The sequence below is a fragment of the Symphalangus syndactylus genome, chromosome 18 (assembly GCF_028878055.3).
Source record: "Symphalangus syndactylus isolate Jambi chromosome 18, NHGRI_mSymSyn1-v2.1_pri, whole genome shotgun sequence".
In the NCBI taxonomy this organism is placed as follows: Eukaryota; Metazoa; Chordata; class Mammalia; order Primates; family Hylobatidae; genus Symphalangus; species Symphalangus syndactylus.
The window spans coordinates 74,502,885-74,523,149 of record NC_072440.2 but is presented as its reverse complement, the minus strand read 5'-3'; the positions used below and the strand labels follow the sequence as shown (position 1 = coordinate 74,523,149).

General features: G+C 50.4%; 1 protein-coding gene across 4 annotated transcripts in view; it reads right to left on the bottom strand.

The window, feature by feature from the left end:
- Nucleotides 1-20,265, bottom strand: part of MYH11 (myosin heavy chain 11) — a 158,407-nt gene that overhangs the window by 34,761 nt on the left and 103,381 nt on the right. For all 4 annotated transcript variants that reach the window (XM_055253361.2, XM_055253362.2, XM_063623685.1 and 1 more), the window contains 12 exons: nucleotides 18,356-18,470; nucleotides 15,133-15,326; nucleotides 13,059-13,180; nucleotides 12,886-12,955; nucleotides 12,582-12,742; nucleotides 10,171-10,279; nucleotides 6,819-6,950; nucleotides 6,522-6,728; nucleotides 5,106-5,243; nucleotides 3,616-3,739; nucleotides 2,501-2,672; nucleotides 419-631 (listed from right to left, as the gene is read on the bottom strand). In XM_055253361.2, coding sequence (XP_055109336.1) covers nucleotides 419-631; nucleotides 2,501-2,672; nucleotides 3,616-3,739; nucleotides 5,106-5,243; nucleotides 6,522-6,728; nucleotides 6,819-6,950; nucleotides 10,171-10,279; nucleotides 12,582-12,742; nucleotides 12,886-12,955; nucleotides 13,059-13,180; nucleotides 15,133-15,326; nucleotides 18,356-18,470 — 1,757 coding nt within the window. The remainder of the gene's footprint in view (nucleotides 1-418; nucleotides 632-2,500; nucleotides 2,673-3,615; nucleotides 3,740-5,105; nucleotides 5,244-6,521; nucleotides 6,729-6,818; nucleotides 6,951-10,170; nucleotides 10,280-12,581; nucleotides 12,743-12,885; nucleotides 12,956-13,058; nucleotides 13,181-15,132; nucleotides 15,327-18,355; nucleotides 18,471-20,265) is intronic.

Genomic DNA, 20,265 nt, shown 5'->3' with positions numbered 1-20,265 from the left:
GGTGGATCACTTGAGGCCAGGACTTCAAGTCCAGCCTGGGCAACATGGCAAAACTCCATCTCTATTAAAAACAAAAAATTAGCCAGGCGTGGTGGCACACACCTGTAATCCCAGCTACTCAGGAGGCTGAGGCATGAGAATCGCTTAAATCTCAGAGGTGGAGGTTGCAGTGAGCTGAGATGGCACAACTGCACTCCAGCGTAGGCGACAAAGCCAGACTGCCTCAAAAAAAAAAAAGAAAAAAGAGAAAAAAACAACCATGCTTCTACAAGTTAAAGCAAACTGCAGCCAGGAAGGTAAATGCACAGGGGCTGAGAAATCCTGTGATGCAGGATTTGCTTTGGGTTTGTCCCCTCTCCTGCCCCCATCCCATTGGTGCAGTGGGACAGCAGGATGGTGGGACTGATGGGCCCCTCACCTGAGCTCCTGCTGAGTGGCTGTACTGTCCAGCGTGTCTTCCAGCTCTGTCTTTAGGGCCTCCAGCTCCTCACCCAGGTCTCGCTTCTGCTTTTCAGCCTTGTTCCTGGCGGCCCGCTCTGAGTCCAGGTCCTCCTGGAGGTCTGAGATGTGGCCCTCCAGCTCCCGGATCTTCTTCAGGGCATTGTTCTTCTGAGCGATTTCATCGTCAAGCCTTCCAGGGAGAGACCCACCAGAATGAACCCCCAGGGCCCTTGCTTCCTCTTTTACAATGTGGCCAAAAATTGTTTTCTGGGACCAGACACTTATGTTGCAGAGACATCCAACACCTATCCATGTCCCCAGGACTGCTTCTTGACATGCCAGACTATTTGAGATTAACATAGGACGTGAGTGCCAAGGTCTGACATCAAAACAGGTTGTACATGTGCATGGGTGTGTGTACGTGTGTATGCACATGTGTGCATGTGTGTGCAAGAATGCAAAGCATTGGCCCCAGACTGGCAAGGTACCTGGTCACAGTAGGGACTGTGTGGATGCTTTCTGAATGGTGGACAGTTATTCTTCCCTGGCAACTGTCTGTTCTTTCTGCATTTGCTCAGTGACTGAGTACCCGCCCCATGCACAGCACTTGGCCAGCCACTGGTTGCGGGGGATATTCAGAATGGGGCTCTGCATCTGGTGGAGGTGGTGACCACAGATCAAGGTGGGCTGCAAGAAGCCCTGTTAAATGGCAGAATGCTGCAGGAGAGGCAAGCACTTTGATTTTACTGTACTTGTGAACGGGCAGCAACAAGAGAGAAAGTGAAATAGTTGGCTTGGGGTGAGACTGCAGAGGGTGGATGGGCTCTGAGGGTGAGGCTAAGGAAACTGGATTTTCCCTAGTAAGCCAGTGAAGTTAGGTTTTTGTTTTGTTATTATTGTTGTTTTGAGACAGGGTCTTGCTCTGTTGCCCAGGCTGGAGTGCAGTGGCATGAACATAGCTCACTTTAGCCTCAACCTCCTGGGCTCAAGTGATCCTCCCATCTCAGCCTCCTGAGTAGCTGGGACTACAGACACACACCACCATGCCTGGCTCATTTTTTAACTTTTTGTAGAGACAGGGTCTTGCTGTGTTGCCCATGTTGGTCTCAAATTGCTGGCCTCAAGCAATCCCCCCTACCTTGGCTTCCCAAAGTGCTGAGATTACAGGCGTGAGCCCCTGCATCCAGCCAGCAAACTTTTGTGAGCAGGTTTGTGCCCCAGAGGGATCTTTCCCTTCATCACCGTAGCACTGTCAACATAGCACAAATTGGATGACAAAAGAGCCAGGCCAGGGGATCAATCAGAAAGCTTTGAGGCTTAAATCCCAGCTCTGCCTCTTAGAAGCAATGACATTGCTCCTGTTCTGTTACCCCTAGGAGGCTCAGCTTCCTCCTCAAAGACACTGGCAGTACACCTGGCCAGGTGTCTGCAAAGGTACTGCTTGAAAATAACTTAGCACTGAGTAAGCAGGTAAATAATCATTCATAGTGGCTGCTGCAGTATCAGCATTAGTGTAAATCCAGCTAAGAGCCAGGAAGAGGGAAAAAACAGAGGAAATGGGTGGGGGACATTTAGAAGGACTGGCAGAATCTGAAGGTTGCTGCTCGCTGTGGGTTGGCAGAAACGAAAGAGGAGATTGGTGTTCACAAAAAAGAGGGTCCTTAGAGGGAGGGGCTGGGGAAAGGAAGGTCATTCCCGCCTTAGACAGGGGTGTTTGAGATGACGGTGGAAATTGACTCATTGGGCAATCAGAAATTCAGAACTGGGGTCTAGATGAGAAAAGCCTGGATGGCGGAGAGGCGGCAGCAACATCATGGGAGTAGGTTTGATCAACTGCAAAGAGATGATGTGTTGGTAGGGAAGAGAAGAAAGTCGAAGGTGAGGATCTGGGGGAGTGAACAGGGTCGGGAAGTCTTGTGGGAGGCCTGGCCTGGGAAATGAAGTTCATGCCAAGGGCCTGGGGCCACCTTGACCAAGACAGCCACTGCGAATGAGCGAATGAGCAGGGGCCCAGGGGATACATGGACACACAGCAAATGCCCCTTGCCAGCCCCGCTACCTGGCCAGGGCCGCCTGCAGCTCCTCCTCCTTCTTGGCCAGCTGCATCTTGAGCTCTGCGATCTGCGCCTGGAGGTCAGCGATCTGCTCGTGGAAGTCGCTAGCTTCACCCTCCAGCTTCCGTTTCAGCTTCTCCAGCTCCTGCCGGCTCTTCTCCTCCTTCTTTAGCCGCACTGCAAAAACCAAGGTGCTCTTCAGGAAGGGGAGGCCCCAGAGAGATGCCCGGCAATGAGCCTTCCTGCCCAGGCATTTTACACGGAGGAGATTAACACATCTCCCCATCAGTAACCATCATAGTCAAGGCCTGGACCATTATCTCCGGATGAACAGCACCTTTTATTGTCGTATTATTATTATTATTTGAGATGGAGTTTTGCTCTTGTTGCCCAGGCTGGAGTGCAATGGCGCAATCTCAGCTCACTGCAACCTCCGCCTCCCAGGTTCGAGTGATTGTCCTGCCTCAGCCTCCTGAGTAGCTGGGATTATAGGCGCCCGCCACCACGCCTGGCTAATTTTTGTATTTTGAGACAGGGTTTCACCATGTTGGCCAGACTGGTCTCCAAATCCTGACCTCGTGATCTGCCCACCTCGGCCTCCCAAAGTGCTGGGATTACAGGCGACAGCCACCACACCCAGCCCTTTTATCATATTAGTGTGTGTGATGACTGAGGGTGATTTTGAGAGGTGGGATAGAGTTAGTTGTCACTCATGGGATGATCTGCCATCCTCAAATTTCCTTTCTGATTTTCCTGCTTTTAAAAATACCCATTCAAGGCCAGGAATAGTGGCTCATGCCTATAATCCCAGCACTTTGGGAGGCTAAGGTGGGAGGACTGCTTGGGCCCAGGAGTTTGAGACCAGACTGAGCATCATAGTGAAACCCCATCTCTACAAAAATAAAAAATAAAAAAAATTAGCTGGGTGTGGTGATGCACGCCTGTAGTCTCAGCTACTCAGGAAGCTGAGGCAGGAGGATCGCTTGAGCTTAGGAGTTTCGGGCTGCAGTGGGCCATGATCGCACCGTAGCACTGCAGCCTGGGCAACAGAGGAAAACCTCATCTCTAAAAAAAAAATAATAAAATAAAATAAAAATAAACCTCTTGGTAGCTGGTTTACCTTCCAGTTCTGAAATCATAGATTCATGCTTGTTTTTCAGCTTGGTAAGATTCTTGGCCTTTTCTTCCTCTTCTGCAAGATTTGTCGTTAAGTCACTGATCCTCTCCTCAAGGAGTTTTCTTTCCTTTTTGGTGTAAGAGAAAGAGATAGCTTTAGCATTTTTCTTTTCTCTAGAATCTATGTTTCATTTTTAAGTGATTTCCATGTAAACAGTTGAAAGAAAAACCCACATTATAACAAAATACAACTAGAGCTTTAAATGGTAAAGAGAAGTCCCTTAACAATTTCCAAAAATTGGCCATTTCTCATCTCGTGCCAATCTGTCCCTCACATTGTATGGTCAGCTAAAGGTACCTCCTTCCATTCCTGCCACTGGCCAGCTCTTCCCTGCCCCAGGGCCTTTGCACAGTGGGCCAACCAGCTGAGATGCTCTTCTACTCCTCTAACTGCTCCTTCATCTTCAAGTTTCTGCTTAAATGTCACCTCCTCCAGGAAGCCTTCCCTGAATACCCTTCCTCTATCCCCCACTGCTGTATTCTTTTTTTTTGAGACAGAGTCTCACTCTATCGCCCAGGCTGGAGTGCAGTGGCACTATCTCAGCTCACTGCAACCTCTGCCTCCCAGGTTCAAGTGATTCTCCTGCCTCAGCCTCCCGAGTAGCTGGGACTACAGGCGCCCGCCAACACACCTGACTAATTTTTTGTATTTTTAGTAGAGATGGGGTTTTACTGTGTTGGCCAGGCTGGTCTCCAAATCCTGACATCAGGTAATCCACCCACCTCAGCCTCCCAAAGTGCTGGGATTTAGGCGTGAGCCACCGCACCCGGCCTGCCGCACTCTTATAATATGGTGAACGTTTCCTTCAGAGCCCTGATCACCATGGTAAATGATGATTATTTGCCATCTCACTACAGTATAAGCCCCACAAGGGAAGGGTCCTCCTTCATCATGCATACCTGCATCTAAAACAGAGCCTGGCTCACAGTAGGGGCCAAGGTGACATCCAGCTCAAAGAACTAAAAGCAGGTCACCCTCGTGGGGCTGGTTAGTGACTACTGACTAAGGTGACCAGCTTGTCCTGGTTTTCTAAGGGCTTTTCTGCTTTGAGAACTGGAAGTCCCAAATCCCCAAAATCTCCCTGATCCTGGTAAGCCTGTTGTTTTTAATGCAGGAACTTGATTCCACTTTTTTTTTTTTTTTTGAGACAGAGTCACTTTGTCACCCAGGCTGCAGTGCAGTGGCACGATCTCAGCTCACTGCAACCTCTACCTCCCAGGTTCAAGTGATTATCCTGCCTCAGCCTCCCAAGTAGCTGGGATTACAGGCACCGGCCACTACGCTTGGCTCATCTTTGTATTTTTAGTAGAGATGGAGTTTCACCCTGTTGGCCAGGCTAGTCTCAAACTCCTGGCCTCAAGTGATCCACCTGCCTCGGCCTCCCAAAGTGCTCAGATTATAGGCGTGAGCCACCGCCCCCGGCCCCTACTCACTTTTGACAGTTTATTGTTCTGATCATCCATGACCAGGATCTCATCCTCCAGTTTCTTGATCTTGGCCTCGGCCGTGACCTTCTCAAGTTGCAGCTTCTGCCTGGCAGCTTCCTCCTCCTCCAGCTGTTCTTCAAGGTCCTTTGTTGTGGAGGGAAAACAGTAACAGCTTTGGTTATAACAAATTTACTCTCGTGGTGATCTGGGGACTAATGAATACAGGGGCTAGGCCTGAAGATGCCCAGAACTCTGTAGCCTCCTAAAAGGAAGAAATAAAGGCCTGGGCGTGGTGGCTCACACGTGTAATCCCAGCACTTTTGGAGGCCGAGGTGGGTGGATCACTTGAGGTCAGGAATTCAAGACCAGCCTGGCCAACATGGTGAAACCCCATCTCTACTAAAAATACAAAAAAAACCTAGCCAGGCATGGTGGTGGGCTCCTGTAATCCCAGCTACTCGGGAGGCTGAGGCAGGAGAATCGCTTGAACCCGAGAGGCAGAGGTTGCAGTGAGCTGAGATCACACCACTGCACTCTAGCCTAGGCAACAGAGTGAGACTCTGTCTCAAAAAAAAAAAAAAAGACCTGGGTAAGCTGCTCTCCTTCATGGAACCTCAACCTCCTCATCTATAAAATGAGCACAGTAGGTACCACGGTGGTTTTAAAATCTATCCACAAGTTCTTTGCTACTCCAAAAAGGTGGAGCCTAATTCTCCTCCCCTTGAGTGAGGGTTAGATTTGCTTCTAACAACAACAACAACAACAAAAAGTCCGGAGGAAGTGATGGAATGTAACTTCAAAGATTAGGCTACAAAAGGTATTGTGGCTTCCTTTCTCCTCTCTCTCAGATCACTCCTGGGGGAACTCTGCTGCCATATTGGAAGGACACTCAAGCAGCCCTGAGGAGAGGCCTTCATGGTAAGGAACTGAGGCCTCCTGCCAACAGCTGTGTGAATGAGCCACATGGAAGTGGGTCCTCCAGCCCCAGATGAGTCTTCAGATGACTGCAGCCTCACCCAATACCTTGACTGCAACCTCAGGCCGGACCGTAAGTCAGAACCACTCACCTAAGCCACTCCCAAATTCCTGACTATGCAAGATAAATACTTTTTATTTTTAGCTACTGAGTTTGGCATGTTTTGTTATGTAGCAATAGCTAACAAATACAATTATCCTCCTTTCAGGCTTGCTGTTAGGAGAAAAGGGGTTAGCACATGCAAGGCAGGGCAGAACAGAGTGGGCTCACTGTGTTCAAGTCCCAACCCCAGCTGTGTGGCCTTGATCAGATGACCAACCCTCTCCAAGCCTCCGTCTCATCATCTGTCCCAGCAGGGACACATATCCCTGGATGCACCTCCACAGACCTGCAGTGAGGGTCAAGTGATTTGCTACCCACCACGGGCTGCCCCTGTGACACCTTACCAGCATCTGCTGGGCCATCTTCTTTCTTTCAGCCTGTAGCTGCTGGCCCCTGTCTTCCTCCTCCTCCAGGCGGGCCTCCATCTCATGCAGTATCTCCTCCAGCTCCTGCTTCTTGGCCGCCAGCCGCACCCGCATCTCCTCAGCCTCTGCATACAGCTCTGTCTCTGCCTGCAGCTGTTCCTGTAGCAGGTTCTTCTCCTCGGTCAGCTGCACACAGGGGGTGGGGAGGAGGCGGGTGAGCCCCACGGGGCCAAGTCCTATTCCCCAGCAACCCCAGCCACGCATCCATACAGGTACCTGTGAGTGCTTCTGCTCCAGCTCCTTAAGCTCATTCTCTGCCTTCTGCTGCCGCTCTTTGGTCTTCTGCAGTTCATCCTCCTTGGCCTGCATCTCCTCCTCCTGCCGTGTCACCTGCAGCAGTGGCTTCACCTGCACACACACGGTCAGCCCATCATTGGTTTTTGTGGCAAAGGGATATCTTGTCATAATAAATTCGATCGGTGGTTCTGAGCCAGGGACAATGTTGCCCCCACCGATCCCCACTAGGGGATATTGTCTGGAGACACTGCTGGTTGTCACAACTAGGGTGGGGGGTGCCTCTGGCATCCAGTGGGTAGAGGCCACGGATGCTGCTAAACACCCTACAGTGCACAGGACAGCCCCCACAACAGAATTAGTCACCCCAAAATATCAACAGTGGCAAGATTGAGGACCTCTAAATTAGAGCACCAGAAAAGGTGCAAAGTGAAAGGAAAAAGTCTCATCTTTCCCGCTTTAGAACCATCCCAACAGAGAACTACTGCTGAAAAGTGATATTTCCTTCCAAGGACAAAAGGGAGAAAAAAATCTTTCATATCCCACCCACCTCCCTATCAAAGTCATTATTAACATTGTTTACATTTCCTTCCTGGCTCTTTTTCTGTTTAAAAAATAGACTTAAGACCATGCTGCCTAGTTGTAGAGGCTGCTTTTATTATTTAAAATTATAAGATACAGACAGGCACAGAGGTGCATGCCTGTAATCCCAGCATTTTCGGAGGCCGAGGCAAGTGCTTGAGCCCAGGAGTTTGAGACCAGCCTGGGCAACATCATGAGACCTCATCTCTACAAAAAAAAGTAGCCAGGCATGGTGGTGTGTGCCTGTAGTCCCAGCTACTGAGGGGGCTGAGGCAGGAAGATCGCTTGAACCCTGGAGGTTGAGGCTGCAGTGAGCCATGATTGTGCCACTCCACTCCAGCCCGGGTGACAGAGTGAGACCCTGTCTCTACAAATAAAATTTAAAAAATATTATATTTATTACCCCACGCTGTTACATCATTCTTACAACGTTACATAGCCATCTTTTTATTTTATTTATTTAGAGATGGTCTTGTTCTGTCACCCAGGTTGGAGTGCAGTGACACAGTCATAGCTCACTGCAGCCTTGAACTCCTGGCCTCAAGCAATCCTCCCACCCCAGCTCCAGAGTAGCTGGGACTACATGCCACAGTGTCCAGCTAGACAACTAGGTAGATGTCATTTTTTTTTTTTAGCACACCTATTCAATATCCAAGCCTTCATTTTAATAGCTGAAAACATTCCATTGATGGATGAACCATTATTGAACTCATCATTCGGCTAGGACTGGACACTGAAATTCTGCTACTGTAAATAAGGCCACAGTGAATGCCCTTAACTCTTGATTTTCTCTTCTTTTCTCTTTGTCTTCAGTTGGAGTCTCGCCCTGTCACCCAGGTTGGAGTGCAGTGGCGCAATCTCAGCTCACTGCAACCTCTGCCTCCTGGGTTCAAGTGATTCTCTTGCCTCAATCTCCTGAGTAGCTGGGATTACAGGTGCCCACCACCACACCACGCTAATTTTTGTATTTTCAGTAGAGATGGGGTTTCGCCATGTTGGCCAGGCTGGTTTCGAACTCCTGAACCCAGGTGATCCTCCCGCCTCGGCCTCCCAAAGTGCTGGGATTACAGGCGTGGGCCACCACACCCGGCTAAGATGATTTTCTTAGGATAGTTTTTCAGAAGTTGGTTCAGTGGGGACGAACATTTCCAAAAAGCATCATCTGCTGTCCTTCCCTGGGCTGCCTCCAAATTGTTTGTTTTCAAGCCCCTGCCCAGCACAAGGAAGCCCCTGCTATGTACTCCGGCAGCTTGTTCCATGTAATTATCACAGTTTGCCATTATGTATCTGTCTCTGTGATTATCTGTTTATTGTTTACTCCCCGCCAATTCGGCCAGAATATTCACGGAGGTCAGGGACCACGGTGTGTGTTCACAGCCGCACCCCCAGCACCTAGCATGTGCCTGGCATACAGTAGGCACTCAATATCTATTTGCTTGGTGAAAAAGCCTTGCACCAGTGTACACACTCAAGGGCGCATAAGGAGAAGCCTAGTCTGTTGCAACAGAGCATGTCTTTGTGCCATGGGCACAATGCAACCAGTGCCACTACAGGAACCAGTTGAGTCCTCTGGAGGCCTTGACTTTGCCAGAAATAAAAAATAATATGCTATTGGCCAGATGAGGTGGCTCACGCCTGTAATCCCAGCACTTTGGGCACCTGAAGCAGGCGGGTTGCCTGAGGCCAGGAGTTCAAGACCAGCCTGGGCAACAAAGTGAGACTCCATTTCAAAAAAGCAAAAAGTAAAAAAAAAAACTGCAGTGTTGATACATGAAACAGTCTGGATGCTCTCTAATTCCATGTATATAATTTTTTTTTTTTTTTTTTGAGACGGAGTCTCGCTCTGTCACCAGGCTGGAGTGCAGTACAGTGGCGTGATCTCAGCTCTCTGCAACCTCTGCCTCCCGGGTTCCAGTGACTCTTGCCTCAGCCTCCTGAGTAGCTGGGACTACAGGTGTTTGCCACCATGCCCAGCTAATTTTTGTACTTTTAGTAGAGACAGGGTTTCACCATCTTGGCCAGGATGGTCTTGATCTCTTGACTTTGTGATCCGCCTACCTCGGCCTCCCAAAGTGCTGGGATTACAGGCGTGAGCCACCGTGCCTGGCCTTTTTAAAAAAAAAAAAAAAAAAAAAGAAAGAAAGAAAAGACAGAGTCTCAATCTTTCACCCAGGCTGGAGTGCAGGCACGATCTTGGCTCACTGCAACCTCTGTCTACTGGGTTCAATAGATTCTCCTGCCTTAGCCTCCTGAGTATCTGGGATTACAGGTGCCTGCCACCATACCCAGCTAATTTTTGTATTTTAAGTAGAGACGGGGTTTTGCCATGTTGGCCAGGCTGGTTTTGAACTCCTGACCGCAAGTGATCCACCTGCCTTGGCCTCCCAAAGTGTTAGGATTACAGGCGTGAGCTGCCGCCCCTGGCAGCATTCTTGAATCATCAGAATTACAGAACTGGAGAAGAGAGGGGTTTCCATGGCTACAGAGGAAGTGGGTGTGGCTATAAATGGGCCACACAAGGGATTCCAGTGCTGATGGAAATATTAATACTTTGTGTTAAGGTCCTGGCTATAGCCTATGTGCCAAAGGACCGGGCCTCCTCGGGCCAGAGAACCGCCAATGCGCAAGGTCTGAGTTCGAGCCCTCCATTCCACACCCACTTGTGACCACCTCCTGTCCCAAATGTGGAGGCTCCAGAGTGAAGAACCAGGGCTGGCAGCCCCTGGGAAGGGGGCTGGGGCAGAGCACTCACTTTGGTGAAAAGCCTCCACCATTGCCAGTTCCGCAGCTTGAGGTAGGCGGCGCAGTTCCTCTGAATCACCTTCATGGCGGTCAGCTGCTGCTGCCTCTTGGCAAAAGCCCTAGGGATGGGGGAAGAGAAGGTGCAGGGGTCATGAAGCCTCACCTCGCTGTCCACAGAGCCCTGCTCCGTAGCATCCCGAACCTGCACAGGGACATGCCCCATTCTCCCCAGCTCAGGTTCTTCCAGAAACCCTGTGTGACACATGTATTGTCTGGCTGCAAACAACTTAAATCATCTACAGGCCAGAGCCTTTCTCAGCGGACAAAGAAGACCCAGGGCTCACAACGTGCCCCAGACTTAGCTGAAATCCACACACCACTTAGAAAACACAACTATGTGCATCATTCCTAAGGGGGCTCCCGTACTCCCCAGCTGCACTAGCTGTTTCCTTTTTCTTTCTTTCGTTTTTCTTTTTGAGGTAGAGTTTCACTCTTGTTGCCCAGGCTGGAGTGCGGTGGCACGATCTCAGCTCACTACAAACTCCACCTCCAAGGTTCAAGTGATTCTCCTGCTTCAGCTTCCCGAGTAGCTTGGATTACAGGTGCCCACAACCATACCTGGCTCATTTTTGTATTTTTAGTAGAGATGGGGTTTCCCATGTTGGCCAGGCGGGTCTCAAACTCCTGACCTCAGGTGATCCACCCACCTCGGCCTCCCGAAGTGCTGGGATTACAGGTAGGAGCCACCATGCCCAGCCTGCACCAGCTGTTTCTGGCAAACTTATTATTTATTTTTTTCAGAGACAGGGTCTGGCTCTGCGGCCCAGGCTGGAGTGCAGTGGTACGATGATGACTCACTGCAGCCTCAAATTCCTGGGCTCAAGTGATCCTACTGCCTCAACCTCCCAAGTAGTTGGGACTACAGGCACATGCTACCATGCCCAGCTAATTTTTAAAGTTTGTTTTTTGTAGAGATAGGAGTCTCGCCATGTTGCCCAGACTGGTTTCAAACTCCTGGGCTCAAGCAATCCTCCTGCCTCGGCCTCCCAAAGTGCCTGGGATTACAGGTGTCAGCTACCACACCCAGCCCTGTCAAACCTATTCTCTCCTGGGTTGTTTTAGGGATTTCAGACTGTGACCCCGAACCAGCACTCTTCGCATTTAAGGGCTATCGGATTGAGAAATGATAGAACAGTGAACGTAATTCTGTCTTCCATGCTTGGCTGCCATCTTGGACACAGGAAAACTTTAAGAATAAAACTGCCCCAGTTATCCTGGAACCGGGAGAGACAGCAACAGGGAATTTAGTAACGAAACTTGACAAGTTAGGTCTGTCGCAGGAGGACCAAGAGCTCCCAAATCTGGCCTTGACCATCTTGGGTCCATGTGTCAATGAATGAACCTGACACATCAGGGTCCTACTGGTGAGGATGTAGTCTCTGCCCAGCGACAACACACGCCCCAGAGAGTGACTCCACCTGTCCCTGCAGTCCCTGGGGTGTGACTTTCATTGAGGAACCCGAGCCCTTCCCTGGCTCCCAGTCTTCACAGAACAGCTGGGACATCACACCCTCCAACACCCTGCCTTATAAATCCCACTGGGACATGGGGATCTAGACACGGACGGTCAAGTCCTCTTTCCTCAATGGTTTATCCAATTCTAACATTTCTAGGCCGGGTGCAATGGGTCATGCCTATAATCCCAGCACTTTGGGATGCCAAGGCAGGTGGATCACTTGAGACCAGGAATTTGAGACCAGCCTGGCCAACATGGTGAAACCCTGCCTCTACTAAAAATACAAAAATTAGCCTAGTGTGGTGGCGGGCGCCTCTAATTCCAGCCACTCGGGAGGCCCAGACACGAGAATCGCTTGAGTCCAAGAGGCAGAGGTTGCAGTGAGTTGAGACTGCGCCACTGCACTCCAGCCTGGGCAACAGAGAGAGAGACTCTGTCTCAAGAAGAAAGAAGGAAGGAAGGAAGGGAGGGAAGGAAGGAAGGAGGGAGGGAGGGAGGTAAAAACAACAATCATTTCTGACCTGAGAACCATGCACTGTTCTAAGCTCTCATCATGCGTTATCTTAGTGACACCTCATGAACAGCTCTCTGAGGTCAAAATGATTATGCTCAGTTTCCAGCTAAAAAACTCGAAGCTCAGAGAGGTAGAATAACTTGCCCAAGGTTCATCAGCAAAAACTGGGGCATCCAGGATGAGAACCCAGGTCTAAAACTCGTTCCCTTCCTGCATTCGTAACTGGTACATTTATTTAAAGTAGAAGCATTTCTTTCCCCTCAAGGAAAGGCTGTCACTCAGTCAATGATGCATCTTAAACAGGTAGCCTCTTAGAATTGGGGTATCAGAACAGAAAGGCCCTGTTTGTGATTTGCGTTTGAGGTATTAGGATGCAGGAAAGCATCTTTACTTTCTGGCCAAGTAGCCACGACACATCGCCTGGAAGGCCATGATGACATCGGTGATCTTCAAATCTCGTTCCTCCTCCAGGTGGGCCAGGACCCCAGTTCGGAAGAAGATTTTGCTCTGCCCTATCCTATATAAGTTGGGGTCAAGTTCCAGCGCTTTGATCTGCAAAAGGAAGGAAAAGAAGAGCTCCTGATTTCTGCTGTGCCATTTGGCCAGTGATGACACGGGTAAGAACGGTCCTGCCAAGAGCAGCAGGTGGTTTGCGGCCAGAGGTTGGGAGGTCTCTGGTGGACTTCTGGGCTCACCATGAGAATGCAGGCCTGCTTCCCGTCCATGAAGCCTTTGGGGATGGCATTCGCCGCCAGGATCTCGTAGCTTGAAACACAGAGCAGAAGTCACCCCGCGTACCTCCAGCATCCATTCCTCTGCCCAGTCCCGCTCACCCCCTGCCCTACCTGGGCCAGACCTTGGGACTTACCGTTGGCGGAACTCCTGGAAGACGATCCGGTTGGGGAAGCCCTGCCGGCAGATGCGAATGCCTTCCAGCACCCCATTGCACCGCAGCTGCTCCAGTACCAGGAACGCATCCAGCTTGCCGGACTGCAAAGGCCAAAGAGGGCAGTGAATCCCTGGGGCCAGGACCCACGGCGCAGCAAAGCCCCAGACCTCCTACCTGGATGACCCCCCTGGCCAGGCCACGAGGGTACCAACAGAAGCACCCAGGGAGGGCTCAGCTGAGGGCCAAGGGGCAAAGCAGTGCCCCCTCTCTGGGTTTTCATCTCTTTGCTTTGGCAATGGCTGCCTCCTGATCTCTCTGGTTCTTGGTGACACTAGCATCGCCTGGCTGGAACCTGGGGCTTCCTCCTCATCACCTCCTCTCCCTCACTTCCTGTCCATCAGCAGTTTGATTGCTTCTAGCTCCCAAATATCTCCCAACCCCCCCACTTCTCTTCACCACCATTGGCTCCACTATCTTCTCCTGCCTGGACAACCACGGAAACCACCCACCTGCTCTTCTCTCTCCGGTCTTGCCTCTCCCCTCAATCCCTTTATCCTTTTTATTTTTTGAGATAGGGTCCCATTCTGTCACCCAGGCTGGAGTCCAGTGGCACGATCATGGCTCGCTGCAGCCTCAAACTCCTGGGCTCAAGTGATCCTCCCAAATCAGCCTCCCAAGTATTTGGGATCACAGGCATGTGCTACCATGCCTGGATAAATTTTAAAAATGTTTTTGTAGATACAGGGTCTTGCTATGTCGCCCAGGCTAGCCTTGAATACCTGGTCTCAAGTGATCCTCCCACCTCAACCTCCCAAAGTGTTGGGATTATAGGCATGAGCCAGCATATGCCCAGCTCCCTCATTCACTTCCTAAAATGTAAATCTAACCACGACATAGCCCTGCTTAAACACCCCCAATGGCATGCCTAGAGAGAGAAGGCCAAGCTCCAGAAAGAACCCAAGGAACACCACGATCTAGCCCCTGTCTACCCATTCAGCCTCATTCCTACCTCACGCCATCTGATTCCTACCTCAAGCCATCACACATTTGCAACATGAAATGACCTATTTAGGATTTTCTTTCCTTTTTTTTTTTTTTGATGGAGTCTCGCTCTGCTGCCCAGGCTGGAATGCAGTGGTGCAATCTCAGCTCACTGCGACCTCCGCCTCCTAGGTTCAAGAGATTTTTGTTTCTCAGCCTCCTGAGTAGCTGGGATTACAGGCATGAGCCACACGCCTGACACTATCTAGCATTTTCTTACCTAGATCCTTCATTTCTCACCTCCACACTCTTGCTTATCCTGGGCCCTCTGCTTATCCTAGGCCCCACCCTGCCTTCCACGTCACCACCAAGTTGATGGCCACACATTCTTAACGTTCAAGTTCACCAGAAGCTTTCTCTGAGTCCTGGGGCTGTGGGAGGAGCCCTGGCTCTTTGGTGTTCTCCTAATTGACCACTTTCCATCACCGTCATCAGCTGTGTGTTTACCTCTCCCCATGTCTCCCATAACCTCAGCACTACTGGCTTCTTGGAGGAATTCCGTGCTTGGGGGCTGAGGAACCATCCTGTGCATTGTACAATGCTTAGGGCATCCCTGGCCCCTACTCACTAGATGCTGACTAGCAGCCCCCTCCTGGTTGTGACAACCAAAAATGTCTGTAGACATGTCCACATAGAGGACACAATTGCCCCTAGCTGAAGATGCCTGCACCAGATTATGAGAAACCCACAGGCAATGGCTATAATTTTTCTAACACTGTCTCCCCAGCACCCAGCACAGGGAGGAGCCCAGTAAATACTTCCTCGGATAATGAATGAACGAGTGGCTGGATGACGTGCACAGCAACTCCACGGCTGAAAAGTCTCTGGATGCATCCTCCCTTCCTCCTTTGCCTCCAGGGATGGGGAATGGGTCCGAGATTCAGATAGCCTTCCCCACATGGCAAATGGGGTCCTCGGGGTGGGTGGGGGCGGAAGGCGCCTGGGGGACACTGTGACCACTTGGGGCAGCCCTGGCTTCTGGGAGCCCCAGGGTCTGGGCGGCGGGCCTCACCCTCTTCTCGTGGTTGGGGATGATGCAGCGCACAAAGTTGGGCGTGGTGTTGCGCAGCGTGGTCATCAGCTTGCCCAGCTGCTCCTTGTACAGCTGCCCCACTGTGCGGAACATGCCCTTCTTGGTCTTGGAGGCGCTGGGCAGCGAGCTCTCCGTCATCTTGGCCATCTGGTCCAGGCCCACGATGCGGTCCACTATGGGGCACAGCCAGGGTGGCATCAGCCTCTGGCCCACTCACCCCTAAATAGGCCAGAGGCCCAGACCCAGCCCCACCCACCAACCTGCCCACTCCAATCTTTCCTTCCATCACCAATGCCTCCTTCGGCAGTCAGGGTTTCCAAGCATTGTCTATTGGGGAAATCCTGAGCGCACCTGAGTGGCAGAAAGAACAAATTCCCTGTGATAGAGTCACGCTGACCTAGTAGTCAAGCCCGCTCTTGCTGTCCACTCGCTGACTAGCCTTGGCTTGGCACCATCCTGTGCTTCAGTCTCCCTTTCTACAAAAGGGAGGTAATAACACCATCTACCTTCTAGGGCAGGGATAAGAAAATAAGGCACAGAAGGCACTTATTCCCTGCCAGCCTCCAATCCTTCATCCACCAACAAATAGTTATTGAGGACCTTCTGTGCTCCAGGCCCTGGGGACACCGCCGTGAACAAAAGAAGACCCGGCCCCCTCACCCCACTTATATCACAGGGAAGGAGACAGACAGTGATCACAGATGTTAGGTATGGAATATCTTGAGTAGTGAGGTGTGCTTAGAAAAATAAAAATAGCATAAAGCAGAGAGAGACGAGGGTGCTCTCTTAGATAAGGAGGTGGTGGGCTCTGCTAAGTGATATGTGAGCAGAAACCAGTAAGAAATGAGTGGGTAACCATGCAAGTATCCATGGAAGAAATATTCTGAGGCAGAAGATACAGCACACACTCCAATATAGAAGCCTGGCACATCAGTAAGTGCTCAACAAAAATAGGTATTATTATTATTATTATATGTTATTGAGACGGAGTTTCACTCTTGTTGGCCAGGCTGGAGTGCAATGGCGTGACCTTGACTCACCACAACCTCTGCCTACCAGGTTCCAGCAATTCTCCTGCCTCAGCCTCCCGAGTAGCTGGGACTACAGGCATGCACCACCATGCCTGGCTAATTTTTTTTGTATTTTTAGTAGAGATGGAGTTTCTCCATGTTGGTCAGGCTGGTCTCGAACTCCCCACTTCAGGTGATTCCCCCACCCTGGCCTCCCAAAGTGCTGGGATTACAGGTGTGAGCCACCACGCCCCGCCATCATCATCATCACCACCACTACCACCACCACCAAGGTTCTTTTTCTACCAGCCCAGCAGGTCCTGCACATGCCAAGCCCAACCCACAGGCCATGGACGGCACCATTTCTTCACTTTGTACTCAGTTAGATTCCATGTAACAATCTTTTTTTTTTTTGAGACAAAGTCTCACTCTGTCGCCCAGCTGGAGAGCAGTGGTGTGATCTCGGCTCACTGCAACCTTCACCCCCAGGTTCAGGTGATTCTCCTGCCTCAGCCTCCTGAGTAGCTGGGATTACAGGCACCCACCAGCACGCCTGTCTAATTTTTTTTTGTTTTTATTTTTATTTTTTTATTTTTAGTTTTATTTCTTCAAGACAGAGTCTTGCTCTTTTGCCCAGGCTGGAGTCCAGTGGCGCAATCTCAGCTCACTGCAACCTGCACCTCCCGGGTTCAAGCAATTCTCCTCCCTCAGCCTTCCGAGTAGCTGGGATTACAGGTGCCCACCACCATGCCCAGTTAGTTTTTGTATTTTTAGTAGAGACGGGGTTTCACCACGTTGGCCAGACTGGTCTCGAACTCTTGATCTCAAGTGATCCTCCCACCTCAGCCTCCCAAAGTGCTGAGATTACAGGTGTGAGCCACCGTGCGCAGCCTCATCCTTGTCTCTCTGCTTGTCTTTGAGAGTCTCATCTCTCCTACAAGACTGTGGGTCCCGCAGGGGAGGGACTGCAGGCTTCATCATGTGTCCTGGGGTGACACAGACCCAGGGTGCGATGCTGTTCCCTAGGCCCAGAGCCTGGCATATGGTTAGGGCACAGCTGGCCCTTCCTGGAGCCTTTTTTAGCATACTTAAAACAAGGGAAGACCAGTCCTGTAAGCCCCAGGCCCGTGGGCCCTGTGCCAAGAATAAAACCTGCTGTGGATACTGATGGCCAGGGACAAACAGCAAACCCCCTCCCCTCATCATCACTCCACAGCTCTTCACAGGAATCATCTATTCACTGGTTCTCAAAGGGAGCCGGAGTATGGTCCCTAGACCAGCAGCATCACCTGGGATGAACGTTTTCAGGCCCACCCCATCCCTGGCGCCAGACCTGCAGAATCAGATCTTAGAGTAGGCCCAGCCATCGGAGTTTTAAAAAGCCGTCCAAAGAGGGCCAGGCACGGTGGCTCATGCCTGTAATCCCAGCACTTTGGGAGGCTGAGGCGGGCGGATTACCTGAGGTCAGGAGTTTGAGACCAGCCTGGCCAACATGGGGGAACCCCGTCTCTACTAAAAATACAAAAATTAGCCAGGCATGGTGGCGTGTGCCTGTAATCCCAGCTACTTGGGAGGCTGAGGCAGGAAAATCACTGGAACCCAGGAGGTGGAGGCTGCAGTGAGCCAAGATCGCACCACTGCACTCCAGCCTGGGTGACAGAGCAAGACTGTGTCCCTAAATAAATAAATAAAGCCCTCCAGGGGGTCGTGATGCCTGCTTGAGTTTGAGCACCACTGGTCTAATTTAACCCTCGCAATACCGCTAGTAGAGACAGCAACTATTATTGTGTTTCCTTGTTTTACTAATGAGGACAATGAAGCTTAACAACATTGAGTGACTCATCCAAGACCACAGAGCTAGGAGGTGGCAGAGACAAGATGCAGTGAAGTCTTTCTGACTCTGGACAGGGCAGTCTAACTCCCCGTGCCTGGCGTGCTGTTTCTCCCATCTGTTGCCTGAGCGCTGACCTCAGGACCTCATCCCCTGGGGACATGTAGGATTGAGGGGCTCAGGGACCCCCATTCAGGAAGAGATTGTTTCAACAAGACATCACCAGCACATGCCAATGCTTTTCCTGCCCTGCCTCCATGCAAAGGCCTCCCCTCCTGCGGCAGGTGTGGGAGTCGGGGGACTTGGGTGTTCAATTCTTCAGCTCAAAGCAGAACATGGACCCGAGCAGAGAAGGCCTTACCGTCCTTCCACAGGTCGGCCACAAACTTGTCAGAGGAGGCATTCAGCAGGGAAGTCACGTTGTCATTCAGCGGGTCCATGTTCTTGGTCAGCCAGGCACTCGCATTGTAGTCCACCTGCCAAGGACACCCTGCTGGTCAGAAGCCCTGGGAAACTAGAAACTTAGAAACCAGGGCCAGGACCCCAGCCCTCCCATTGTCCTTCCAGATCTTCTGAGATCAGAGAGGAAATGACGTTTATGACCACCATGATGGGACTCCACAAACACCAATGAAGAGACCAACAGCCCAGGGACCTGTGCCCACGTAGTAGGACATCAGCCAATGATAGCCATTGCTGGGAAAGCCTAGTTTCCGTTCCATATTCTCCTACTAACGCTGCTGTGGTAGCCTCCCTCCTCCTAAGCCAGTACAGTGCCTGTGAGTTATACACGATTAAGAGATTTCATGACAGCAGATACCCTCCCACCGACATGCAAAATTCCCCCCTCATCATCTTCCCGATCAATCTGGTTTAGAAATTAAGCATGGCGGCCAAGCGTAGGGGCTCACGCCGCTAATCCCAGGACTTTGGGAGGCCAAGGTGGGTGGATCATTTGAGGTCAGGTGTTTGAGACCAACCTGACCAACATGGTGAAACCCCATCTCTACTAAAAATACAAAAAAAAAAAAATTAGCCAAGCATGGTGGTGCACGCCTGTAATCTCAGCTACTAGGGAGGCTGAGGCAGGAGAATCGCTTCAACCTGGGAGGCGGAGGTTGCAGTGAGCTGAGATTGCACCACTGGACTCCAGCCTGGGCGACAGAGTGAGACTCTGTCTCAAAATAAATAAATAAACTAATTAATTAAGCATGACATCCTCTTTTCCACTCTCTAATGAGCATAATTTGTAACTCAGAGATCCTGATACATGGATATACAGACAAAGGACACATAGGCTTTTTACATTCCTAACTCAAACACTGACCATGCCCAAAACCCTAATTTTTATTATGGTGAATATTAAATGAAAGGAACTGATAATACAGCTTTGCTGGGTTATCATGGGATGTGGGTTATCAGGATAATAGCTAGGCTTGATCTGAGAGAAGACTGCAAATAATAATAAAAAAAATCCACTGATGAAGTAGGGGAAAGAAAAGTGTTGTCTCTATATGCTTAAAGGAACATATACCCCCTTGAATATAGGCTAGGAGTTGGGAAACTTTTGATGAAGGCTCAGATAGTAGATATTTTTGGCTTGGCAAGTCATACAGTGTTTTTTTGTTTGTTTTGTTTCTTTTTTTTTTTTTTTTGAGACAGAGTCATTCTCCGTTGCCCAGTCTGGAGTGCAGTGGTGTGATCTCAGCTCACTGCAACCTCCACCTTCCTGGGTCAAGCAGTTCTCTTGCCTAAGCCTCCTGGGTAGCTGAGATTACAGGTGTGTGCCACCACGCCTGGCTAATTTTTGTTTTTTTTTTTTTTGTATTTTTAGCAGAGACTGGGTTTCACCATGTTGGCCAGGTCAGTCTCAAACTGCTGACCTCAAGTGATCCACCTGACTTGGTGCTGGGATTACAGGCGTGAGCCACCATGCCCAGCCAAGTCATACGGTCTTTGTCGCAGCTACTCAACTCTGGTGCTATAGTACAAAAGCAGCCAATCATAGACATTATGTATACAAATGGGCATGGCTGTGTTCCAATAAAACTTTATTTATAATAACAAGCTGTGGGCCAGACTGGACTCTATTGCCAGCCCCTGGTAGAGAGGATTGCCTATTCCCTTGAGGCAGTGGGGGTACTGAGGAGTCAACAGAATACTACAATTCTGCAAGCCACACTAAGCTATGTCCTTTGTACATTATCCAGGACCCTTGACAGCCACAGGGCAAGGGCCTATACAATAACAGCCAAGGCATGTTGATGATGA